Source organism: Silurus meridionalis, chromosome 17 (genome assembly GCF_014805685.1).
Source record: "Silurus meridionalis isolate SWU-2019-XX chromosome 17, ASM1480568v1, whole genome shotgun sequence".
NCBI classification, from domain to species: Eukaryota; Metazoa; Chordata; class Actinopteri; order Siluriformes; family Siluridae; genus Silurus; species Silurus meridionalis.
The window spans coordinates 17401961-17422353 of NC_060900.1; the positions used below are offsets into that span (position 1 = coordinate 17401961).

The 20393-nt window shown below is 36.0% G+C and overlaps 1 protein-coding gene across 2 annotated transcripts; it reads left to right on the top strand.

Moving 5' to 3' along the window:
• Positions 1-1131: 1131 nt before the first annotated feature.
• slc38a5a (solute carrier family 38 member 5a) lies at positions 1132-19822 on the top strand. 2 transcript variants are annotated; one of them, XM_046870475.1, is made up of 17 exons: positions 1132-1338; positions 5024-5135; positions 6646-6756; positions 9726-9816; positions 11145-11260; positions 12122-12195; positions 12358-12450; positions 12566-12644; positions 13693-13775; positions 13926-13984; positions 14108-14260; positions 14775-14854; positions 16708-16808; positions 16934-17049; positions 17330-17474; positions 17614-17717; positions 18291-19822. In XM_046870475.1, the coding sequence occupies exons 3-17, from the start codon at positions 6704-6706 to the stop codon at positions 18390-18392; spliced, it is 1449 nt and encodes a 482-aa protein (XP_046726431.1). In that variant the 5' UTR covers positions 1132-1338; positions 5024-5135; positions 6646-6703; the 3' UTR covers positions 18393-19822. The 2 variants fall into 2 exon arrangements, with proteins under 2 accessions (XP_046726431.1, XP_046726430.1); XM_046870474.1 differs by lacking the exon at positions 5024-5135.
• Positions 19823-20393: the final 571 nt, after the last annotated feature.

The following is a 20393-nucleotide window of genomic DNA, read 5'->3' on the forward strand; positions in this document are numbered from 1 at the left end:
GAGTAGTGAGCAGGTTGAGAAGAGCCTGGAGAGGTGGAAATATGTGCTGGAGAGAAGGAGAATGAAAGTCAGTAGGAGTAAGACAGAGTACATGTGTGTGAATGAGAGGGAGGGCAGAGGGAAGGTGGATGAGTTTAGGTACCTGGGGTCAACAGGGCAAAGTAATGTAGAGTGTGTTAGAGAAGTAAAGAAAAGAGTGCAGGCAGGGTGGAGTGGGTGGAGAAGAGTGACAGGAAGAATTTGTGATAGTAGGGTATCTGCAAGAATGAAAGGGAAAGTTTATAAGACTGTGGTGAGACCTGCGATGTTGTATGGATTAGAGACAGTGGCATTGAGTAAAAGACAGGAGGTGGAGCTTTAGGTAGCAGAGCTGAAGATGTTGAGGTTTTCGTTGGGAGTTACGAGGATGGACAGGATTAGAAATGAGTTTATTAGAGGGACAGCGCATGTAGGATGTTTTGGTGACAAGGTGAGGGAGGCGAGATTGAGATGGTTTGGACATGTGCAGAGGAGGGACATGGATTATATTGATAGAAGAATGCTGAGGATGGAGCCACCAGGTAGGAGGAAAAGAGGAAGGCCAAGGAGGAGGTTCATGGATGTGGTGAGGGAAGACATGCAGGTAGTTGGTGTGAAAGAGGCAGATGTAGAGGACAGGGTGGTATGGAGACGGATGATCCGCTGTGGCGACCCCTAATAGGAGCTGCCGAAAGAAGAAGAAGAAGAATGTAGGTAACAGTGCTGTACATTGTAACCTGACCTGGTCAGTCAATCATATTGCAAGAAAAGAACTTTCTTTTTTTCGGCTTCTCCCATTAGGGGTCGCTACAGCGGATCATCCGTATTCGTGATCCGCATGTTCGATTTGTCACATGTTGCAGAAAAAAAGGTGCAGATTTTGTAGTGAACGGAAAAATGCCGTGCACTTTTACTTTACATACAAATTTCAAAGCAATATTGGAGGGACGCAAACGGCAACCCCCGAGAACGGAATCACCCGTCTACAGACCGAGAGTGTGGGAAAACCCACTAGAGGAGAAGTGCGCTAAAACCCTTTGTTTCCGTGTCGATGACGACAACGACCCAAAAAAATTGCGGAATGGGCGGGGCGATAACCGTCATTGCGCGCTTTTTTTTTTTCATTTTTTTCTTTTTACCGCGTGTTTTACTATATTCAAGTTCATTCACATTCTCTGTCTCTCTAACTCCATCCATCCACCTTTCCACCCTTCCTTCTTTTCATCCATTCTTCTATCTATCTCTCTGTTCATCCTGGTCCATTCTCCATCACCTTTCATCCAAACAGACAAGAAGCCTCCAGACTTCAGTTTCGATAAGGTAAGGACAGGTTCATTAATTCCTTTAACAGGTTAAAATGTTTCAAACACACGATCTATTAATTATTTGTCATTGGCATAAATTGTTATTTGAATACTTTCTCCTGTACTGTTAATGTGCAACATATTTAAGAACTCCACGCCTTATTCTGTCACTATTCACATCCTGGATCCTAAAACTCTGAAACTAATAGTTTGTGTGTGTGTGTGTGTGTGTGTGTGTGTGTGTGTGTGTGTGTGAGGGTTTTGAGTGATTACTGTAATTTCCTTACTTCCCTTACTTTGCTGAACGAGTGTCCATCTGGATAATTGGCTGCACGTGCTTTTATATCTAGAGAGATAACGTGCGATACACGTGTAGTCTTTCTTTCTCTCTCTCTCTCTCTCTCTCTCTCTCTCTCTCTCTCTCACACACACACACACACACACACACACACACACACACACACACACACACAACATCTTAATACAGGATATTTGATCATGAAAATGATAAAATATACACGCACCCACCCACACAGGATGAACACGTGGCTTCAGTATCATCAGTTGTCTGAATTTCTCACAAATCTTTGGATAAAACTGTCCAGGTTTAGGCTTAAAATGTTAAGATGTGCGAAACTTATTATATACACATAGTTGTTTTCTATAACTTTCCCACTATAAAGATATTCAAACAAAATTCAACCCCAGTTTTCATTTTCAGGCAACTACTAATGTTTCAGTAATGTTTCCATTACATGTGAATTGCTTCAACATTTTTCTGATCTACAGCAGTTAATAATTAGAGTTAAACAGTTTAAAAGAATCCAGCCATGCTGTTCTTAGCCACGTTGTTCACTTTTGACTCACTGTTCATTTCCACGTAATGAGTAAGCGTCCACGTTTACATCCTCCATTCCGTCATGCAGTTCCTGATATTACAGAAAGTACAGCCTGAGAGAGTAAGTCACCTCAATTTGCCACAGAAATAATGAGCGAAAGTCTAAGAATTAAAATGAGACACATGATTCTTGTAAAGCTACATGTAGGTCCTGAATTAACACTCTTTCTCATCCTTTCTTCCTCAGACTTCCTCCTCTTTATATTTTGTACTATAAAGTGTCTGTTTCATTTATTCTACATTTCTTTCCTCTTTGTTTGAAGACACAAACATTTTAAAGAATGGTAGAAAAGAATACAAGAATACACCTTACAGAAAAATGGATTCAGTTGCAACTCACTGTAGTTTGATGTACAGTATATTATATTGTGATTATACATTTTACACATGGCACTTTAATTTTTAAACATTTTTGACCAAAGCTACCAACCAGACACAGGAAAGGCTGTGACTGCTTCATATGTGAATCCAACCAGCTGCATATTTTCAAACTGCTGCTCATGGTAAGTCATGAGGTACAGACTCAACACAAAGAGCCATACTATCCTCGCCTTTACGCATGCGTGAGCTCAGAGACGCCCTTGATTGGCTTAGAGGAATGAGTAATGGCATTCCTCTCACCATTTTGCTTTTTTAGATTTGGCAGCATTGATGATTCAAATTCGGCATTTCCAGGTTATGGGGCAAAACCTTTTCTCATGTGTCCGCCAGGAGCCCATAGTCGTGAACTTTTTCGTGTACAAAAATGTTTTTTTGTACCACAGCGCTGTTCCATTCTCAAATCTGATTGGTCAGAGCGTGCTGATACATTCTCTATTATAGCAAGTCCGACAGAGGTGCCAGCAGTATTTTAGATAACAGGTTTATGTTGATGCATTTGTAGTAGGTTATTGTTTCTATAAAAACAGATCATTTAGGATTAACAGTGAGTTTGAAAGATGGAACTAAGGTATCAGAAATGGGAAAATCTTCAAGACATTTCAAGTTAATAAGCAGCATTATTTGGAAACTGTTTACAGCTACTATAACATAAGTGACGCCAGGAGCAAACTCATTTACAACATTTATGGCATTTGGCAGACACACATTTTTAAATCAATTTACAACTGAGCAATTGATGGTTAATAGGCTTAATGAAGGGCTCAGTAGTGGCAGCTTGGTGATGCTGGGATTGGAACTTAGGACCTTTCGATCCAGAGCCCAATGCCTCAACCACTGAGCTACAACCTCCATGTAGTCCCTGAGCTACCACCTCCCATGTGGTCCATGAAATGTAGTTTATTAAACTTAAATATGCAATGTAGTCAATGTAATGATTTTAAATAATCAGTGTGGTATTCGAGCATGCATATTTATTAGTGACTGGGAATCATCTTTAAAAAAGGGATTTAATGTTGGTAAAAAAAATCAAGATAGATCCTGTAGATTTAATGGCTTCACTTGAAGGGGGGGGGAAGCACCCGGAACAATATATTACAGAGATAGCCACGTGTACATACTCAGCTGACCGTACACACAAACCTAACCACAGTTTCACAGAGCCTCTAATTATATACCGTGCACAAGGGCTTTTCATGAGAATCAAAAACGATATCAGTTCACTTTAATGTTGTGTGACCTACAATTCGTACCATAACATTGTCACACTGCCTAATTATCCGGTGCCTTGTTATTAGTCATTTAATAATGAGTATTTTGTATAATCCTGATCAGAACTGCATAAGTTAGAGAGTGTGTGTGTGTGTGTGTGTGTGTGTGTGTGTGTGTGTGTGTGGCCCAAGCTGTGTATACAGACAGTATTTTATTACGGGGGTATAAATGAGGAATAATTGATGATAGGGTTCTATTCTTCAACCTGACAGGCTGTTGTGACGTCTTAGGACACATAAAATAAGGTTTTTATTAACAAGCTGCAATTCTCTCAGAAACGGAGAAACACGTAACCACACAGAATGAAAATGTAAATTCCATTTGGTTTCATGGGATTTCAGTATCTATAACAGTCCAATTAAGAATGACTGTAAGATAATGACTGTAAGCACATGATCACATTGAAATTAGATTTTGTCCTATTAGCAGGTACCCTGAGCAGCACAAAGCTCTGTTTCAGCCAGCTGAAATTCAACCAGTTGTTTTTATGTTATGAAAAACAGTTCCAGAGGTCAGATTTCGCACAGAAAGCAATCTGCAGTTTTAGTTTAAAAAAATTAGAACTATATTTGATCTATAATTTAATAAGTGGGATAATTAAATTTAAAAAAATACAGAAAAGGTGGCAGATTGTAGTTAAAGTTTGGGTTGTGTTTATGGATTCACATTGTGATTATGGTGCACATAGTAACCTTCAAAATGTCTGATCTCTTAATCTCATTACAAATGCTCCACAATCAACCAGGATGAAAACACACACACACACACACACACACACACACACACACACACACACACACACACACGGATACATACAACAAAACACACCTACAGCTAACCATATCAGGTATCATATCATATAATTTCATTCTTTCTGTAAGTCATTCACACACAAAAGCATTTACATGTCCACACATGCATTTATGGAGATCCTTTATTTAAGTGTCTAATAACACACACACACACACCTCCACACATGCTTGTATAATCCCACGTCGTCCGTTGGGTTTGTGTAATGACAGAAATACTAGACATTTGTGTCCAGTGGGTTTTCATTTCAATTCTTGAAAGAACTAGAAAAAACCTAGGATAGAAAATGAAAGAGCGTAGGTCTCAGTTTTTCTTTATTGCATGAATCATTTGTTCCTGGCAGCAACGCTAGAGAGTGGTAGAGCAAGCATCAATACTGAGAGGGTGTTGCATCAGACAGGAGCCACGCGCCCTCGAGACGGACCTGCTGCTAAAGCGTCTTTACGTGTATTTTGGTTAGTTGATATATATATATTTTTACATTTAAGCTCAAAACTATTTGAAAACGTAGAGAGCTGCAAGAATTAAACCTGGTGTTAATTATAAAAATCTGTTAGATTGCATTTAGATCTGCTTTGATGATAACTATTCAGTCAGTGTTTATTATTGATGTTATGAAACCTATTTGTAGTTTGTATCCAGAAATGTTTTATCCAAAGTAATTTTACTTGAGCAAAGAATAATCTGCTGTACTGAAGTGCTCTTTAAATCGGAGATTTAGGATTATTGATAAAGCTGTTTGATGTAAATATATACTTTTTATACTCTTGAAAGGACCACTTTAAGATTTTTCAAAATTAATTCATTTATTTTAACATTTGACTTGATGGAAAGATGACTTTTGGAAGTTTATTTGATGATTCCGCTTTTTGTGTATTCACAATTTCCTATAATTATTTCCTTTTTGTGGAAATACTTTATGTCTGAGTTTTGCTCATATCTTTATTTGGTGTTTGAGTACTCAGACACAGGTCCTTTGGAATTTAAGTTAAATGAAAAAATGCAGTGTGCCGATCCAAACAAAGCTCAGAGTCAACACTGTAAACAGAAAGAAACGAATGAGGAACTTTACTGGGTTTATTGTTCTACCAAAGCAGATTAATTCTGCTTGAGACTCATTTTCCTGATCAACAAGCTTACAGTCGCTCTGTGTGCCACAGTGTTTTGAACCGAACATGTGAACTATTTTCACCATGCTTCTTACTACGTCTTGGCCATCATGTGCGTGTAAAGGCGTACCTTCCGTGGTGTTTGTTTTGTACACACCAGGATACAAACCTACAATCGTCATTCAGCGATGTAAACAAAGAAGGTGGAGCGTTCTGAACATCCACCTGCATTTTATTACTGGTAGTTTACATGGAAGTGGACCGATGGTCTTTTCTTTTTTATTGTTTGCGAACGATTAGGTGTAGCTGTTGATTCAGAGTGAACTATGACTCAGAAATTCAACAATATCATTTATGAACTTTTATAATGGACATTTAGCTGCATTACAGAATTATATGACAGTGTATTTATTAGATAGTTGGGGAAGAGACAAAGAAGAAAATAATGTAAATGTATGCAAATTACTCATAAACATGTTATAAGTGTATACTAACATTTCCATCTCATGCTTTATTTTTTCTGCAAATAAGTATATATTTACTTAAACGCTTACACTAATAAAACCTTAACAAAACCTTGTGGACACTGACTTTGTTCTGAAAAGGTTTCATTTTATTATAGATTCACTGTTCAACTACTTATTATACAAATTCTCTCCTCTCTCTATGCATGAAGGTTATTACATGTTTTTGTGAATGAGTACAAAGCTTGTAGTCCAATCTGCCTAGCTGTTGGGATATGCTTTTTTTTTTATCAGTGTGTTTTCACAGAGAACATTGAGAATGTGTTTGTTAATCATTCTGTAACCCTAAAAATTGTTTCTTAAAAAAAATGCTTGTTTTTTTTTACCCCCAGATATCAGTGTTAGAGGAGCGTGTCAATAACCGCAGGTCCCCGGTTGTATCACTACATCATGGAGCTTGAGATGGTGAACGGCCATTGTGAGAAAATGGTCGAGGAGAATGGGTAGGTTTCAATCGCACATGTCCTGTTCAGAAACCTTATTTCACTCCTATATAATATCACAAAGATAAGCAGAAAGGCAGCATTTTAAGAAAGCTATTGGTCAGATTATGTAACGTTACATGAACACTGCTTGAGAAAGTTGCAAAAATTCGACTGTTTCAACATTTTAGATCAGTCAACAAACAAAACATTTGACCTCAAAACTTACACCTGACATTTCAAACACTACTTAAGTATTCTTATGTAAACTGTACAGATTTAATTTTGCACGCATATTATTCACACCTCTATTGTGTTTTTCCATCCTGGGGGTATGTGTTTATTTAATTTCAGTACAGAGGTTGCATTTCAAAACTTTACATGAATGAGAAGGATATTGCTTCTGCAAAAAACAAGATACACCTACACATTACATTCAAACAAATGAACATATACAATCCATCAAACGATTACATACCATATGTCAAAGATGGATTAAAATTCTAATTTCCTAAACATCTAAAACAACACCCAGATGACGATGGGTTCTCTTTTGAGTCGGGTTCCTCATAAGGTTTCTTCCTCATACCATCTCAAGTATATCAAGTATTTTTTCTTGCCTCTGTTGCAAGAAAAAATACCTGATATACCTGACTTGCTCACTAGGGATAAACTCACAGGGACCAATTTATGCCATTCAAATTTGTATCCATATTTAATTTATTTCTCAAAAGTTGCTTTGCAAAAATGTCCATTGTCAAAAGTGATATAAAATAAAATCAAATTAATTTGAATGAAGAAATAAAAACTCTCAAATGGAAAGAATCATTTTTAAAGGGCACTAGGTATGGAATTGCACAGAAAATCAGCATGACTATGAAGCATGACTGTGCACTTGATATAAATAGGCAGCTGGCTAATGAGTTTCACCTGAGGCTTATTAGTAACCTTAGCAATCTAGTATTTCTGTCAGTGTGACCCCTGGTGGACAGGTATAGTACTGAGTTTACAGTACTGAATAGACTGAGCAAGCATGATTCAGCTAAAACCTAATTGCTTCTGCTCTTAGGGCAAAGAAATGTATTACCTAAGTAAATAACAAAATAATCTTAAATATGAAGTTATTCTGCTCTATTATATGAAATATTAGCTTCCATTGCTATTGTCAGTAAAATGGGTATAGTCTAACCATCGAAAAGCCTGTTTTAGATTTCTTATCTGAAGGAAACACTGACATGGTTTTACGTAGTTGTTCAGACCAGTTTTTTTTAGATACCATATTTACATTTTCAGATGTATATAGGTGAACTTAGAATAGTTTACGGTTATTTAGTTCTACAGCTATTTAAAGACGTACAGTAACTGCTTACGTAAGCAAGTGGATTTTTGCTACTACAACATATCATTTTATTCTTGAGGTTTTAAAATCTTAAATGCAACATTATTTTCGTTACTTCAAGCTCAACATTTTTCAACAACTGTTAAAACAATTTAGAAATAGTTTTTCTAAGTGACATTGTATAGTGTAAGTTTAAGTAAAAAATCTGATAGTGAAGTTTAATAAACAAGATAACTAAGTAAACTATTTTGTAAGTTTAACTTGTATGGTTAGATAAGTCTATCTAAAGCACTTTCCTGGCTAACAGCAAATTATCATTGAAGAAGTAATCCGTATTTAAATTTGTCCTTGTGTTGTGTGTGTGTGTTTGTGTGTGTGTGTGTGTGTGTGTGTGTGTGTGTGTACGCACATGTTCGTGTTTGCTAACACTTTTTTTGTTGAAACAGTGTCAGATTAAAGAGCCCTGACCAACTCAATGATAAAATGAGAAACTGAGCCTAATTCAACATATTAGTAGGTTGACATTTTGAATGAAACCAATTATTTGTATCTTAGAGAGATATTAATTGAGATAGACTGTTTAGGCACAATATAGACGAAACTTGATCATTCCTTTCACTTTACTACCTACACCTCTCGCGTCACCAAAATTCCCACATATATCATGTGTCTGATAAAATCTCAGTGTGTCTACACTTTCCATCTGTGCATGTGATGTTTTTTTTTATCATTTATAAGCTTGTATTTTCGAGTGGAAATAAAGATACAAGGTTCTCTCATGAACTGATCATTAACACAATCAGTTATCATAAGCCTGAGGTCATATGATGGGTTTAAAGGCCACAGCAAAGCATTATTTTTAAAGTTAAAAAAAATGTAGGCCAGCTTTGCCAAAAATTATTTTCAACTAAATTATGTCACTCTAACAGGAATTTATAGCTCTTCTTAGTAATTCAAAAGATGTTTAGCTTTTGTTTAGATGTTAAGAGAACATGACCATAAAATGCCCATAAATGTACAGCTACAGTGACACTGTCATCCATACAATGAAGCATGGTGTTGGCAGCATCACACTCTGTGGTGGAATGAAGCGACTGCTCAGAACTCAGAGAAGGATGAATGTAGCCAAATACAGAGAACCTTTAAAGTAGAGGTGCTTTAGAGTGCATACAACCTCAGAGTGGGATGAAGGTACTGATGTTACACCTTTCAGTACAACAAGATAAAACATGCAGCCCAGAAAATGCTGGAATAGCTTCAGGACAAGACTCCTTAAGTGTACTTGAGTGGTCAAAGCCCAGAAAACTCTAATGAACATCGATGCAGAGGCCTGATGATCACAGATACTCCCTGTCCATGTTGGATTTCTCTTGTGAGGATCTGCCAATGACAAAATTGCAATTGATAAATGTATAATTTAATATATAACAAAAAAAGCAATTAAAAAAGTGAAGGGAGTTAAATACTTCCTAAGCCATTTTACACTATCTAAAAAAGACCTATAGAATATAGCAGTATTAGAAAAAAAGTGTAAGGAAACATGCAACTTGCTTAAAAAATACGTTGAAATCAAGAACTTTGAGCTTTACCTGTACTTCCCATCTTTTACGGAGCATTGAAAAACTGTGGGCTTCTTTTGTTTCATTTCTAGGTCTGATGACCTGGAGATCACGCCTGAAAGAGAAGAGTTCCTACCCAAGAAGACTGATGGGAAGCCAGTAACTGATGGGAAGTTTACAGACGTAAGTAATACCAACTGTGCACAGATTCTTAGATAATCTCTCACGTTTGTTGTATGTCTGTTTGGAAGTGCTGTTTTTTCCATAATCTTTTGACACCTAGCCAAGTGATATAGGGGACATGTGAAAACTCTAAAGCCTTTGTGTTAAATCAAATATTAAAGCAGTCAGACCAGAATTTGCCCAAACAAGCAGGATCAGTGAAGGGGAAAGGACACAATTGCAGTCACTTTTGCTATATCTAGATGAACTTTGACCAACCCACGCTTTGTGAGACAATAGGTTAAAAAAAGGTATTGATTAACAGGTCGTTCAGCAAAGCATACAGTTTAATGTACTGGAAAATATCATCATTTTTTATTATATATGTTATATAGTCAGTGTCATTTAACGTGCTAAGCACATGCACAAGCGGATGCAAGTCCTGTGTTAAGTTTATTAAACAAACAGGCAAACAGATCCCAATCTGCAGGCAAGCTCGGTAAACGTTGAACAACAATGAGCAAACAACAACATATAGGCAAACAAGAAATCAAAAGCAAGATCAAAACCCATGAAACAAGAAGGTATAAATAAAACCGCCTCTGCAAAATGATAGCGAACTGAACAAGTGACTTTACAAAAACCAAACGCGCACAAAGAGGTGTGTACTGTACTGTATATACACATTTAAATCAACATGGAAATGAAGAACAGCTGCAAACAAGACAAAATGTGAACACATGGACAAATGACAAGACATAACAAAGACGCACATGTGACAGACCAAAACAAATGCACATTGTTACAGAAAAAGTGAAACCATGAGGCTCTACGCACATCCATGCACTAAATGGAGTGTAAGGTGGGAACTCTAAAAGCCAGCCTCATCATTTTCTTAATGTAATGCATCAAACTATATTGTGTTCGTGTTTTTTTGGTCTGCAAAGGGCATGCTGTTATGGTAATCTTATAACAGTTGTGCAAAAAAAAATATAAAGGTTACTTATCAATGCAGACATTTCTGAAAAAAAAAATCAGTTCAGAAACATTTATTATCTAATTATATAACTGGCTTTGTGTGTCTATGCCTATTTTTTGCTTATTTAAGTTTACATTTACAGAACGCACGGTTCTGTATAGAATGTACATATATAAGTTAACTACAGCAGGATTTGAATTGAAAATGTTTTATACTATAATGCTCCTTTTCGCAGTCATGAGTGTCATTTTTGAAATTTCATGCCAATTTAATGTAATTTTGGTTGGCAAAGCAGGCATACGCATGCAGCTGCTTCTTACAGGATTTTAATGTGAATGTGAAACTTATATTACAATTTTCTTTTGTACAGTTTGTGGGGAAAACATCATTTGGGATGTCCATCTTCAATCTCAGTAATGCCATCATGGGCAGTGGTATTCTGGGTCTAGCATATGCCATGTCCAACACTGGCATCATCCTCTTTCTGTGAGTCACTGTTTCCTTTACAAAATGTGTGTGATGTGTGGACTTATCTTGTCTAATTGTAATAAATAGGGAATAATGACTGGAATAGAAGTCAAATTCTTAAAAGTGTAAACACTTCTATTCTCAGTGCAATGAAAGAATCTCAGTGTCTGGATTAGGGTGCTTTTATATTTAGCTCAGTTAAGTGTTTCCATGCCTTCAAATTTGAGTCTCAGCTAAGTAAAGGTTGGATATAAGTGTGTGTGTGTGTGTGTGTGTGTGTGAGAGAGAGAGAGAGAGAGAGAGAGAGAGAAAGAGAAGGGGAGGGAGAAGTATGTGAGTTCTCTCCATGAAACAGCATCCACCTTAGCCATATTTAGATCAGACTGTGTGTGACGTGTCATTTCGAATACTCTAGATGCAGGATTTTTCAAGATTCCTTTTTAAGGAAAAATGCCACTAAAAGACCCTTTCAGAGAGAAATGAAAGAATTGAGCATTTCTGTTTTATATTGTGCTTTACCCATTCTTGAGCATTTGCAATAGGATCAGTATTTCCGAACTTGATTTCCATTACATCACAGATGAATATCAGGCAAACGAGAGTTCACAATAAAGCGTGTATGCTTGTAATACTTTTACGTTCATTTTTATTCTCATGGCTATGAGCTAGTAGTGTAATCCAGAACAGACTGTGGCTTTGGAAACAGCTCGGCTTTCGGATGATGCCTAATGCTGCTAATTAGATTACAGGGCAGATTTATGCCTCACATTGTTACACTATAATGCCATAAGAGATAAATTACAAAACAGGAACAGGAATGCCTAGTGAACTCTGGAAACTGACACATTTGTTTCTCTTGTTTTGTTCTTGTTGCTGTAGAATTCTAATCATCCTTATAGCTATTCTGTCTGCGTACTCCATCCACCTGCTGCTGAAGTGTGCTGGAGTGGTCGGTAAGAGACCAAATTAGCATTTACACCAGTTTCAAATCATGTAATCAGTTTATAATGATTATGATTTATAGAGTATATGCAGACATTTTCCATTGCTTTTTTTTTTATTGAATTATGCAATATTATCACTCCATTGTATAATTTCTGTCCTTGTTATTTTAGGGATTCGTGCTTATGAACAGTTGGGTTTCCGTGCATTTGGAAAAGTAGGCAAATACATAGCAGGTTGCACTATAACCATTCATAACATCGGAGGTGAGATTAAAGCACTAAAAATATTTGTAAGGCTCAACAGCTGAGATGCAAATATATAGTAGTGACGGGTTAACTCATGATGCTGCTTTTGTTCTTGCTCTCTGTTTCCCTACAGCCATGTCCAGCTACCTCTTTATTGTAAAGATGGAGTTGCCGGCTGTTATAATAGGCCTGTTGAACCAAGAGACACCTTCGTAAGAATTTTTCTTTTTCATATAATACCGTAAAAAACAATGCTATGTTTAGACTAGGTATATGATGGTATATTTAAGGTTGCCTTCACACCTAAACTTAAAGCAATAAAAAAATGTATTATAAACCTTTGGTTGAGGCGTGTGTAGGACCGAAACTCATGTCATAAACTTTTATCTATTGGCAGAAATACAGACTTAAAAGAAGGAAAACATTTGCCACATATGAGTATATATCACAAAAATCGCTATCGTGCACAGATCACTATCAAGCTAAAACCTGCTAAAAAAAATGTTTAGATTATTATAAAACACCCACATAAAAATGTGACACATACAGTGTTTATTTCTCCTTTTGTTTGTTTGTTCAAATATAATGACAATACAGAGCCATCTTTTTTTACTTTGTAGCAGCTCGCATCTACAAAACAGTCTTGCTGGCCACAACACATGATGCACGGCATGTTTAATTCCTGCAGTTGGGTTGACTCAGGAGTCAGTGTTTATCCAGTAAAGCTTTATCTGTACATATATAGAGATTTTTTGTAAATGTCTTTTCGCCTGTGCAGGAAAATTCATACACAAACAGCGCGTATAAAAATCTCTCCACACAAAAATAATCATTTTGAAAATGCAGCCCTGCCGAATCTTAGTCTGTCTTAAACAATTTTATTTTATAGTTTCAAATAGAATTAAAAGAAAAACTGAAGAATTCAAATGTGTGCATGTGGTCAGACAGACTAAATTGGTTTTTATGGTCCACACCCCAGTGCAATTCCTGTATCCTCTCCTCACTAAATTAAACACACCAGGGGGAAAAATCACAAGGGACTGATTTAAACATTCAAAGCATTGCATATGTGAAAGCAGTCTAAAGTGTAGAGACTGTATTGTAGTGCCCAGTGAACTAAATGTTTCATGTTTCACTACATGTAGTATAATATTTTAGGGTTTAATAAAAGGTTTAATAACATTGTGAAACTGCATATCTGCATGTTCAGTTTGCTTGGTTTATTTTTCTTAACTACTATCCCATTATGTGCTCTGTTAGAGCGTGGTATGTGAATGGAAGCTATCTCATCATCATCGTCAGTGTCTGTGTAATCTTACCCCTTGCCCTCATGCGCCATCTTGGTATGTCCACCCTCTTTTTTCTTTCTTTTTAATTTTTCCATCCATCATCAATATTTGATAGACATTTACACTCACAGAGACATATTTTGAATTCCAGAATTGTTGTATTGAACAATATTAAAATATATTGCTGTAATATATCATTTTCAGGGTATCTTGGTTATACCAGTGGCTTCTCGCTCACATGCATGTTTTTCTTCCTCATATCTGTGAGTCCATTTTTCCAATCATTTCTCCATTCTTTCATCACAGTCTCATATATAATCTGGAAATGCTTATTTAAAGTTATTCATTTACTTAATCAATAAACATTTTCTTTCATGATCCGATAGGTCATTTATAAGAAGTTTGTCACTGCGTGTTCATTGGAACACTCCAGCATTATTAGCACCACAACTACACCACTTCTTAACACTACATTGTCCCCTGAGGATTTTACACATAACAACACCTGCGAGGCGAAAATGGCCACTCTTACGCCACAGGTAAGAAATGCTGCTTTCTGTCACGTGTAAAATCATATGTATGCTGTATCAATTAAAGATCAAGATTTAGAAATTACGTTATAATTATATTGTGGAAAACTGAGCCTAAACTGAATCAAATAAGGAAGACCCTAGAGATATGTTACTTAGTTCAGGGTTGCACAGTAGTGGTAGTTATATCAGTACTAGTTAGAATAGTGGTGGTAGTAGTGGGTGTTCATGGTAGTCACAGTAGTAATAGCAGTTGTACAGTAGTTGTAGTCATGATGTTGGAAAATGGGAGTAGTAGTAAAAGTAAAAGCGGTTGTAGAAGTAGTTATCGTTTTGACATTAGTAATTATAGCAGTGTTTTTGATTCTATATGTAGTGGTTGTTGTGGTGGAAATCAAAGTTACAGTTATACTAATAATGGTAGTAGTAGCAGCAGTAGTTGTAGTGGCTCTTGTGTTTATAGTATTAGTACTGTAGCTTTGTTTATAGATGTAGTAGCAGCTGTTTATGTTGTGTTTTGCAGGCTGCGTATACCATTCCCATTCTGGCTTTTGCTTTTGTGTGTCACCCTGAAGTGCTGCCAATCTACACAGAACTGAAAAAGTAAGTCTTTCTTTTTGGGTCACATGTTCACAAAACTATTTAAGATTTCACTAATTACATGTATGTAATAACCCCTGAATATTTTAACAACCTTCTATAATCTAGCATTATTTAATCCATTGTTTAACATTAACACATGTTAAACCTGACAAACTACTTTATATACAGAAAAGTATTGGGACACCTGCCTTTTAAGGCCATATGTGGTTCTTCCCCAAAGTTGGTACACAATTTTATAGGATGTCTTTTGATGCAGTAGCATTACATTTTCTCTTCAGCTGAATTAGGAGGATCAAATCTGTTCCAGCATGACAATGCCCCTGTGCATATTAGTTGGATTGGAAGATCTTGATTGGCCTGCTATAGAGCTCTGACCTCGAACCCATTGAATACCTTTGGGATGAACACTGATGAACCTGCACCCCAGGCCTCCTTTCCTTACCTTTATAAGTGCCTGACTTTACTAACACCCTTGTGGCAGAATAAAAACAAATCTTTACAAATACATACACACGCTCCTCACCTAACGAACGAGTTACGTTCCGAACAACCGTTCGTACCATGAATTTGTTTATAAGTTGTTACTGTGTTCGTTATTGACTACATATCCCCTAACGATGTAAGAGCTATAAATACTATCAAATAAACAATAAAATATACTAAAATATAAAATATACTAATTAAAATAATCGAAATACTGTATACAATATTTTGTATTAAGTAATAAATAATAATAAAAAAAAGAACAAAGGAAAAAATTTCAAAATATGCCCCAGTCCAGTGCACATCATGTAGACTCGTAACGGTCGACGACCAGCTGGTGGTGGCTCTCCTCCATTTAGAATTTTTAGACTCCGAACAAATTTCACTTTGAAGTTTGTGAAGTGAATGTTCGTAAAGTGGGGAGCGTCTGTACTAGTGGAACATTTTCACAAAGTAGTGGAGGATATTATAACAGACGAATCTTATGGTCAGGTGTCCACAAACTTTTCTTCATATAGTGTACTGTAATTTCCGGACTATAAAGCGCACCCAAATATAAGCCACACCCACTGAATTTTACAAAGATTTTTATTTTGAACATAAATAAGCCATAATGTCTACATTAAAACTTTACACAGGTTTTAACGAAAGACAGTGTCTGTTACACGGCTTGTATCTAAACAGCAGCCTACTAAGAAAGTCATTGTTCACTGTCTTCCTCCTTCCTTTCACAACAATTTATTTCGGAAGTTTATCTTTTGGTATCGTCGTGCATTTAAAAATCACCATCGGTGAAGCTTTTCTCCCGATGCCGTGCAGCTCAGAACAGAGGTGAAATGCGTTTTTTTTTCATGCCCGGTTGTTTTCAGCGTTACGAATGATTCGCATTCCCTGTTGACAGTCCGAGTGAGAGGCAGGTCAAACGTCAGAGCAACCTTATTCATATTTATGATGTGGTACGGCCCGATTCAGTGGGAGCGCTTCTGATTTGATATAAAGAGTTTCATTGGTTCACCTGAACCTGTTCTGCAATTTCATTGGTCTAATGTTATGGGGTTCAGTTTTTTGGCTTGAAGTTTGTGAAACCGGGAAAAACCCAGGAAAAATACATAAATTAGCCGCTTTGTTGTTTAGGCCGCGGGGTTCAAAGCGTGGGGAAAAAAGTAGCGGCTTATAGTCCGGAAAATACGGTATATTATTTTAACAAAGTGTGTATTAATTGACGTGTAAATGTTTTTCAGTCCATGAATAAAAAATGCGTAAATGATCTTCTAAACTCTGGTCTTCACAACAATCATGGATTATTTTATGTTGGTTGCTAATGAAAGCCATTGTGTTTGTGTGTGTGTTCTGTCATTCATCAACACCAGTCCAACTAAGCAGCGCATGCAGAAAGTGGCTAACATCTCCATACTGGCCATGTTCATTATGTACCTACTAACTGCCATCTTTGGCTACCTTACTTTCTATGGTAAGCATGTGCTAGTGGTTTAAGATAAAACTATATTCAGTGATTTATCTATGAACTGTATACACTCTGAGACCTGTGTGTGTGTGTGTGTGTGTGTGTGTGTGTGTGTGTGTGTGTGCGTGCAGGCAATGTGAAAGATGAACTCCTAAAGAGTTACCCCACTGATGACAAATTGATGCTGTGTGTGCGTCTGGCAGTGCTGGTGGCTGTCACCCTGACTGTGCCTGTTGTTCTCTTCCCGGTAAAACACACACACACACACACACACACACACACACACACACACACACACACACACTACAAGAGCCATGTACTGATTAGTTTTTCTTTTATTGTAAGGACCTTACACCTTTGAGGACATTACACACTGTTTTGGCATTATAAGGAGATATCTTCCTTTATGATTCTATGACATACACATTTTTTTGGTTACTGTATATTATAATTCAGGAATGTTTTAACTATGAGAAAATGCTGAAATGTATTTGTTAAACAACAGTGTGTATTCTTTGTTTGTTCAGATCCGCCGTGCTGTGCAGCAGCTAATTTTCCCTGATAAACCTTTCCACTGGGCTCGCCACATTGCCATCGCTGTAGTTCTCCTCATCTTCGTTAACATACTTGTCATCTTTGTCCCTGACATCAGAGAGATCTTTGGTGTCATCGGTGAGCTTCTCCAGCATTTAGAACTAAAAAGGCTGTTAACAGAGCGAATGATTTAAACCATTGCAATAATGATAATAGTGCATGGATAACAGAAGGTAAACATTTTTTTGTTGTTTTTTTTGTTTTTTTTTCGTCTCAGGAGCAACAACAGCACCCAGTCTTATTTTCATACTGCCTGGAATATTCTATATCCGCATCGTACCTGAAGAACAGGAGTCACTGAAATCTCGGTCAAAAATCCAGGTAAATATATTTCAATCAATATCAACAGTATCAATACATAGAGTAGTAGCCGGTAAGTACGTAAGTAAATAATACAAACTAATTCATTTGAGAAACTGGAAGGCACAGACATGGGGCTTTACTTATTCACTTGAGTAACAGATACACTTGCGTACAAACAATCATATGCATATTCAAACAAGCTTAGAAATGATTGGGGTTTTTTTTAAGTTATTTTGGTGGCTGCTTCTCACTTTGTGATAAATTCCTGTTTTGTTTACATAATTAAAGTTTTTTTCTGTGTATAGAATTGGAACTTGACTCGTATAAAATTGTATTGCAATTTTGAATCTGTCACACTGGAATACTAAAATGGGTAAAAACCCAGCTAGAAACAGAACTCACACCTGCCTGCAGACGAAACTGGAAAACGGTTTTAATTGGTTTTAACTTCTATTGGTTTTAGAAAGTTATATTTGTTTGACTAGATTTTCGAAAATAAATATGTGTCTGTAGGAACTACTTGCATACCATCATCTCACTCAAATTATTTGTCAAAAATATTTATGTTTGTATTTTTTTTTTGTCTTACAGGCAGCGATTTTTGCAACTTTGGGTTTCATGTTTATGGTGATGAGCATTACCTCTATCATCATACAGTGGGTTACAGGGGGCAACAGAGTAGGAGGACACTAACAGACCTCAGGATGCACACTAAAGCACACACACTTTCCATCACTTACCATCAAACACATGGACCTCAATAACTGAGCATTGTGCAGCTTGCAGTGAGTCATGCGCTGTGAATACTATAAAAAAGATGTGTCATATTAGAATCTACTATAAATACTGGACATAATGCCTGCCAGATGGATGAGTGGATGGACAGAACGAATATCATTATTCCAGGAACTCTCAAATATTTTACAAGTGTATAGTAGTGTAACAGGATTTACTGTGATAAGCAACATCTTGACAGTGCTCTACTTTACCTGGAAGTTTTTAAGAGCAGTTTGTCATACTGCTTGCGAAATTATAGAAAGACATCTTAAGAGGTTGTTTTGATTGAATCTGTGTATTTATTTGTTGTAAAAAAAAAAAAAACTTAAAGAGTGAACAGCGGATATTTATATGTATGTGTGTGTGTTTTACGGTACATCTTGATGATGCAAAAAGGCTACAAACCGATTAGGAACTGTTTCATTAATACAGTGCATGCAGCTGGATTTTTCTATTTACACAAAATTATGTCCTGACACAATTAGAAAAGTTACAGTAATTTCCATAAATGCTGTTTTTTTACTGATACAAATTACTCTTACACTTTTACACCTCATTTCTTTTTATATCAGTGGATTATTATTATTTTTTTTTACTACAATGCAGAATACAAATTTCCTTGTTTGATGTCTAATGATTAAATTTTTTTGCATGCTAAAAGAATGCACAATTTTCAATCTGGTTTCACCTAAATGTTAAATAGACAAATCAGGGAAATTTATAGTACATTTAATAATTAATTGATTGGACTTATGTTTGTGCTGGATAGCATACAACGGCAAAACAACTTGGACAAATGTATTATTCACTGTGTATGGAGTTATTACACTCCTGTAAAAAAAAAAAAAAAAGTGTGCACTTTTCTTTGTCAGCTCCTGGTTATTTTGTCAACACACACTGAATTTTCACGCCTTTGTGTATGTTTAGTTTTTCTATATAACCAGTTTTTGAAGTGCTGTATACTATAGGCCATGTGAACAGTATTGACACATTCAACCAAAGTGTGGCCAAATGTTTGAAGTAAAAATGAGATTTTATATAAATTTTGTATAGACCTTTGACAACATGAACCAAACTGTATTTGTGTAAAATCTAAACTTAAAAAAATTGTTGTTTGTAAATATTTTTCATGCTGGAATTACATTTTGTATTTAAAAATTTCTGGAATTTTTTTTTTTTCCAAAACAAAATATTAATTTAGACACAAAGTGTCTAAAGCAAAGTCATATACAGTTATGTGAATATTAATGTCGATATTTAAATTTATTTGGGGGCAAAAAAGGTCTTATGTGTAGTTAGTTATTGTCCATTGCCTTTTTGTTCAATAAAGATAAAAAAAAGCTTTATTTTTATGTCGATTATACATATAATGATCTTCCAGTGTAAATCAAGACTTTATTCATAAAGAAAAGGTGTACACCAGCTCGTATGTTACATTATAATGTTAACGGTGTGTATATAAAAAAAAAACAAACAAAAAAAAGTAACTGGGTTATTATTGCTGCTTTTTATACAAATTATGCATCATAGGGCTTTTGCATAATACATAAATCTTGCAGATACAGGTCAGGAGCTTTATTTTATGTTTTCATCAAACATCAGAATAAAGAGGAAAAAAGTGTGGTCTCTGATTTATTTTACAGTCTAGAGTGTAGATGGAATGGTTTATAATTATGTGTAAGTGCATAATTAACGAGACTTAATTATTACTTAATTTAACTCAACCTTAATTGACTTATGGTAAGCAGAAAAAGCATCTCATCATGAAATGCTAAGTTTGCTCATTCATGATTTTACCAAAGTTACTACAAAAGCAAAAGTGTAACGTTTACAAGTTAGGTACTAATGGCCAGATTAATAGGTAATAGGTGGATAAGGACAGTAACCACTTTATGTATTTATTCTTTCCTTTAATAA

Excerpts from the sequence above, each read along its gene's own strand:
- slc38a5a (XM_046870475.1), top strand. The coding sequence starts at position 6,704 with ATGGAGCTTGAGATGGTGAACGGCCATTGTGAGAAAATGGTCGAGGAG. Across the intron at positions 6,757-9,725 it reads AAAATGGTCGAGGAGAATGG|GTCTGATGACCTGGAGATCA; the intron begins GTAGGTTTCAAT and ends TTTCATTTCTAG. Across the intron at positions 17,718-18,290 it reads AATCTCGGTCAAAAATCCAG|GCAGCGATTTTTGCAACTTT; the intron begins GTAAATATATTT and ends TTTGTCTTACAG.